Source organism: Lagopus leucura, unplaced genomic scaffold (assembly GCF_019238085.1).
Source record: "Lagopus leucura isolate 7727_CA_CO unplaced genomic scaffold, USGS_WTPT01 Super-Scaffold_650, whole genome shotgun sequence".
NCBI classification, from domain to species: domain Eukaryota; kingdom Metazoa; phylum Chordata; class Aves; order Galliformes; family Phasianidae; genus Lagopus; species Lagopus leucura.
In genome coordinates, this window is record NW_024962253.1 from 7,704,106 (window position 1) to 7,710,105 (window position 6,000).

General features: G+C 52.3%; 1 protein-coding gene across 6 annotated transcripts in view; it reads left to right on the forward strand.

Moving 5' to 3' along the window:
- The window catches only part of CTIF (cap binding complex dependent translation initiation factor), an 88,270-nt gene that overhangs the window by 23,384 nt on the left and 58,886 nt on the right, over positions 1-6,000 (forward strand). For all 6 annotated transcript variants that reach the window (XM_042862325.1, XM_042862323.1, XM_042862326.1 and 3 more), the window contains 2 exons: positions 165-269; positions 650-725. In XM_042862325.1, coding sequence (XP_042718259.1) covers positions 165-269; positions 650-725 — 181 coding nt within the window. The remainder of the gene's footprint in view (positions 1-164; positions 270-649; positions 726-6,000) is intronic.

Sequence of the window (6,000 nt, forward strand, 5' to 3'; positions counted from 1 at the left end):
AGTGTGAAGTTGGAGGCCTGTGGCATCACAGTGCACAGGTGGTGCATCCAAAGCACCAGCTGTCCTCGTCTGCAGGCTCAAGTTTGCTCCTGTGCTCTTAGCATGGTTTCATTGACTTAGCAGACCGTTCACTCTCTTTGTCCCTCTTTGTTTTCCTTCCCCAGTGGTGCGACGTGGGACCTGCAGCCTGAAAAACTAGATTTCAGCCAATTCCACAGGAAGCTCCGGAACACCTCCAAACACCCACTGCCCCACATCGACAGGGAAGGGTGAGTGCCACGTGTGTGCAGCTATCCCAGCCCCAGAGCTACGAGTGAGGTGGTGCCCTCCAGCAAGGAGGGAACTTCTTTGCAGTGGGAATGCTGACATGATGGCACAGTGCATATGAAGGACCTGCTACTGTTTCCAAGGGTGCTGTAGTGCTGTGGATGGGGTGCAGGGTGACAGGGCCGAGGCAGCATTTCATTTGGTGTCAGTGGCCTTGTGCCCACGTGAGCATGTTTGGGAAACGAACACAATGACTTCAGAGACCTTTTTATGAGAGCCTTCTGCAGGGAAAGCTCATCCCTGTGTGCAGTCACAGAGAATTAACGTTGGTTCCACTGAGGCTTCACTGCTCATGTTTTTGTTTGATCTCTCTCTGCCGTAGGCTTGGAAAAGGGAAATATGAGGATGGTGACAGCATCAATCTGAACGACATCGAGAAGGTCCTCCCAGCGTGGCAGGTGGGTGCTGATGTGGGCAGAAGTCACCCATGTTTACACAGGGCTCAGGTCTTAGAAAAGAAGCTTTTGAAAGCACCAGGCTCCAAGAGCTGCCCAGGAGCAACCATGTGCTGGTCCAGGTGTTCCTCTGCCATGCACGTGCCTTGTGTGTAGCACCACTACACTTGCTCCTTTTCTCAGCCTGATTCTTCTCTAGATCTGTCCCTGCAGCTGCTTTTTGTGGTTAAATGACCACAGTGAGCGCTGGGGAAGCAGTGCTGTTGAAGAGGTCAGTTTGTGTCTCAGTATTTCCCAGTGCCCCAGTCCTGAAAGCAGCTGTTTTCTCGTACGTGCTTAATCTTTCTAGGCTTTAGGTCACAGGGGAAAAAACACTGGGGCCTGCTGATAACGACCCAGTGACTCTGCAGAATGAGGCTGCTCTGCCCAGGGAACCACTGGAATAATGGAAGAATCAAAAGGAGTTTCCCAATATGCTGGGACTGCATTTGTGGGGCCACCGGCCGTGCCCAGTACCATGTGCTCCGAGCTGGAAGACACAGTGAAATGCTTGGTTTGGTGCTTTGTATTTTATTTTGATCCAGTATTTTAGTAAAACACGGCGTGGTTTGGAGATGCAGCCAGCCTGGTGTGCACTGTGTGCCCATGGGAACCAGGAGCCATACAGTTAGTGGTGGGGATTTGTCTTGTTCAGCACTGACAAGTGAAATGTTCTCTGGCAGCTGCTCTAATCCTGATGTGTCATGTGCTGGATGTGAAGGTGATTGTGGAGAGGTGGTCGTGCTGCTCTTTGGTACTTTAGATAGCAATTTGGGATGCAGTATGTGGGAGTGTTGGGGAAAATGCAGTGTGAGCATATGAAAGGAAATCGTTTGCCCTCTGGGGGGCTTTGCCTCGCTGTGTCCTATCCCCAGAACAGTCTCTTTACAACGGAGGTGCACAAATCCTTGTTCTGTGTGTGCTTTAAGGTCTCATGGGTTGCTCCTGGCCCAGCTCTTTGGGCACACCTTAGCACCATGCCCTTCGTGGATGGAGAATGAGCATCCTGCAGTGCGACTCTGCTACAAAGGTTCTGCTCTGCTGGGTGTTCTGCAGCAGCTCCAGCAGTGAGAGCACCAGACTGCAGAGGGGCAGTGAGTCTTACAGGCTGCTTTGGAAATTCTGTGTCATGCACAGCATGAAATTAGGGCTAATTTCCAGAACACACTCAACCTCATATGTCTACCTTTACTCCTATTTTCACTGACCCGCTTGATGGGTGGGGCAGAATATTCTGGATATGGGGGCATTGATCCATAGAGCTGAGTTTTGGTGGTAGAACCTATCAGCAGTATTTCAACAGCACGCTGCAAGGCACACCCGTGTCTTTTTAGTGAGAAAAGAAATGTGGAACAAAAAGAATCAGGGAAAGAAAAAAAAGCAATAGGAAAAACTAACCGTCCTCCAAATGCTCTTTCCGCCACCGAGAGAGAAATGCTCGTCAGCCTTTTGTTTCGGCGCCGCAGAAGGTGTTCCGCTGCTCGGAGCTGCTCTGCCATCTGGTGGGAGCTGCAGGCAGAGCCCTCCTGCTCGCTCCTCTTTGTCTCCCCTGGCTCGTAGGATCTGCAGTTGGATTTGGACGCTCGTTTGCCCAAGCGCTGCCAAAAAGTGGAAGAAGATGTGAAGATGAGTGTTCTCCAGTCAGAAGGGCTTTCAGACATGGCTGTGCGTGCTGGGGGCACGTACAGCCTGCAGCCCTTGGCCACGTGGGCAGGTAGTGGCAGGGCAAGGGGAATTAATGTGGAAGACAGTGTTGGCATCCTTTGGTTTGACATCTTTATTGCCTTGCGGCTCACTGCCCTGCACACCGAGCGCTGTGTTTGCTGCTGGGCCTCTCATCACAAGAAAGACATCAGGGCCCTGAAGCGTGCCCAGAGAGGGGCAGTGGAGCTGTGAAGGATCTGGTGGACAGGTCTTATGGGAAGCAGCTGAGGGAACTGGGATGGTTCAGTCTGGAGAAGAGGAGCTCAGGGGAGAGACCTCGTCGCTCCCTGCAGCTCCTGAAAGCAAGGAGCGAAGTGGGGTCAGCCTCTGCTCCTAGATCACAGCAGTAGGACAAGTGGTGGTGACCTCGTGTTGCACCAGGGGGGTTCAGGTTGGACTTTGGGAGCGATTTCTCCAAAGAGCAGTGATGCAGTGGCGCAGCTGCCCAGGGAGTGGTGGAGTCTGTGTCCCCAGGGGTGTTCCAGAGCTGTGGAGATGTGACATTTGGGGACGTGGTCAGTGGGTGGGTTGGGGTTGGACGTGGGGGGATCTTGGAGGTCTTTTCCAACCTTAATGATTCTGTAATGTAATTCAGTTTTCTTTCTGATCTTTTGAACCTTTCCATCGTGTGCTTGGAATCAGAATTCAAGTGCTAGTTTCTCTTCTGTAGTCTATGGAGATGTCTGAGCTGCCCTGAGGGTAAAAAACAAGAGTCTCAGTGGGAGCTCCAAGCTGGGAAGGCATCTCTCTCCTCCTGCCTCCCTCCCCAGCTCCTGCTGAGCGTGTGGGCACAGCACCGCCTTCAGAGAAGGTTCCAGTCTCACCAGCCAGCTTCCCATCTCCCAAGGGTCTTTCCAATACTGCAACTGCTACAGCCGCTGCGGAAAGCCCCTGGCAGAGAGCCATGGCTGATCATAGGTCACAACGCACTGAGACTCACACCCCTGCTTGCTGAGCAAAAAGCCTTCGTTGCTGTGATTTCCAGTAAGAGCTCATCTTCCTGCAATCCGTTCTGCTGTGGCGTTGAACCCAACTGGCAAGGACCGTTTCCTTGGGAAAAGGAGTGGGTTGGGGGAGACATGGTGGCCTGTAGCCCTTCAGTGGGTGGTAGAGCAAGGGTTGACCACAGAAGGCAGGTTGCCATCTGCGTGCAGTGCATCAGCTCGAGGCTCCTTGCAAGGGACAAACCACAGTTCTGGCAGTGGCGCAAAACTGCTGTGAAGCCCTAAAGCAGTTATGAAAACAATGTTTTCTGTCAGACCCGCTGAAAGGGGAAGATCTTCCAGTGGGTTTTTTGCTTTCTGAGGGTCTTTTGTGTCTCAGACCTACAGCGAGATGCTGGCAGGAGGGGAGAAGGTGGGGTGCGTCCGTTCCCTGGGTGGGCAGGCTGGGTTCCTGTTCAGGGGGTGGAAGGGCTGAGGATGGCTGATCTCACAGCCCTGAAGGTTGCAGGTTTTGGCAGCTGGAAGGTGAAGTCACTGTGACGCCTCGGCGGCGGTGCGATGGGGAACCAGAGCAGCCAACAAGCGGCACAGGGAGCTTGGCCTCGGGAATGCTGCTCGGTGACCGCCGGGACAGTGCGCCGTGCGGCACTAGGGGGCACCGCAGCACCGCTGCACGGCTCCTGGGCGCGCTCCGTGCAGAGGAAGCAGGACTTCATTCCAAAGGCTTTTTCCAAGCGTCAAAATGCAGCGTCTCGCACCCATCCTGTGCCCAGTGATGGGAGGTGCTCTGCAGCCACAGCGCCACCAACTCTTCTTGGAAATCCGGCACCTCCACTTGTGCCCTTTGGCCCTTTTGCAGGGCTCCTGCAGGTGTGGACTTGCAGTGTTGTGCAAGAGTTGGTGCCGTACAGCTTTCCTCACACCGAAGAGCGGTGATGCCTGTGCTGGGAGGTCCTCACTTGTTTGGAAGGTGCTGCTGCCCGTTGGTTACAGCGGCTCATCCTGTCCACCTTCTGTCTTTTATCCGCCCCGTGCAGAAGGATGTGCCAACCTCAGCAGGAGGCAGTGGGGGCTGCAGTGACATCCACTGCTGAACCACTGCTGCTTCGCAGACCCCAGTTGTCCAGGTGCTGTTTTGCCCTAAGAACAAGAAAAGTGATGGAATTCGGGATGTTTTACAGCTTATCTTTGGGACAGGATGGAGCTGCAGCTCTAGGCTGGGCTTACCAATGGGAATCGGTGGGGTTTGGAGGAGCTGGTGGGATGCAGAAAAGAGCCTGGCAGTAAGAAAGTGGCAACTAAAGCTCTGGTGAGAGGAAGGAGTGGAAAGGAAAAACATGTAGGGAAAAACAGGGAAAATATGCAGCATCTCCTGAGCAGGGGCTGTGGACACTGCAGCCGGCTGCGTGGGCATGAACAGAGAGGATGAGACAGTGGTGCTTGCAGGACAGGGACAGAATTCCCGATATTTATTATGTTGTTCAGAGTTCACCAGTAATTCTAGACCTGAGAATTGGTCTTCCAGGGAATTTGCTGGTTTGTGTATGGGGACTGGATTATAAAGAGCAATGCTGTGGACATCTGAGGCTCTCAGACATGGCCGTATTGAACTCTGGCTCAAGCCCAGCAGAGAGCAGCCCAGGCTTTGCTCAGGCTTCTAACTGACTTTCCTTTCAAAAAGGTTGGTTTCCATGCAGCTCTGTAGAAGCTAAAGAAAGCCTGAAAGGTTTTGTTCTTTCCCAGTCCTTTCTATATACCATAACACTACTCCCTGCCCCCAGAATCCTGCCCAAACTTTATTTTAACTTCTAAATGGTGTTACATCTCCTTTGTTTTCCCAGAGGGTTCATTAGAAACCTGAGAGGTCTTTTCTAGCACTGCCTTGAATTCTGCTGAGTATTTTCCCAAAGTCATTTGCGAAGCAGCATGAAGTTTAAAAAGCTGTTGAAAGAAGGAGAACAACAACAACAAAAAAAATCCAAGTTTATAAAGATCCCAAACAAAAGCTGAGTTCCTCTTTGGCCAAGCAGGTTTCTTGGACACTTCCACATCTTTATCCCCTTCCCTATTCTCTGTGAAATAATTTTTGATGAAATACAGGGAAAAAGAAGGATTTCTGTCCAAGAAGCAGAAGGATGGGCACGCATTCCTGCTAGCAGAGGAGCTTGCAGCAGCACAGCTCCTATCAGTTCTACCGATGCAGGTTGTCGTCAGCCCATGTCTAACAAAATATTTCCTGCCACATTGAAGGTTTTTCCTTGTCCAGAAGATGCTTCCCCCATGCGCTGCCTTTCCTCTGCTGCGATGGAAATAGCGGCAGCACAATGAAGGAGACCAGAAGCTCCTGCAAGGCGCTTCCTGCCTGCAGGCAGGAGGTTAGCAAATCCCCTTCTGCGCCATGGACGTGCTGCCTGGGGAGATGTGTATATATAGCCGGGGTGTAAATATAGGCTATTTGGTGGCAGGATGAGGGCTTGCTGAAATGCAAGGTGACTCGGTCAAAGACTGTCCCTTAACTGGGGAGTTCAGTGCTGGATGCGACGCCCCTGTGTCTCATTCATGGGAAAATAAAGATTGTTTCTGCAGGGAGC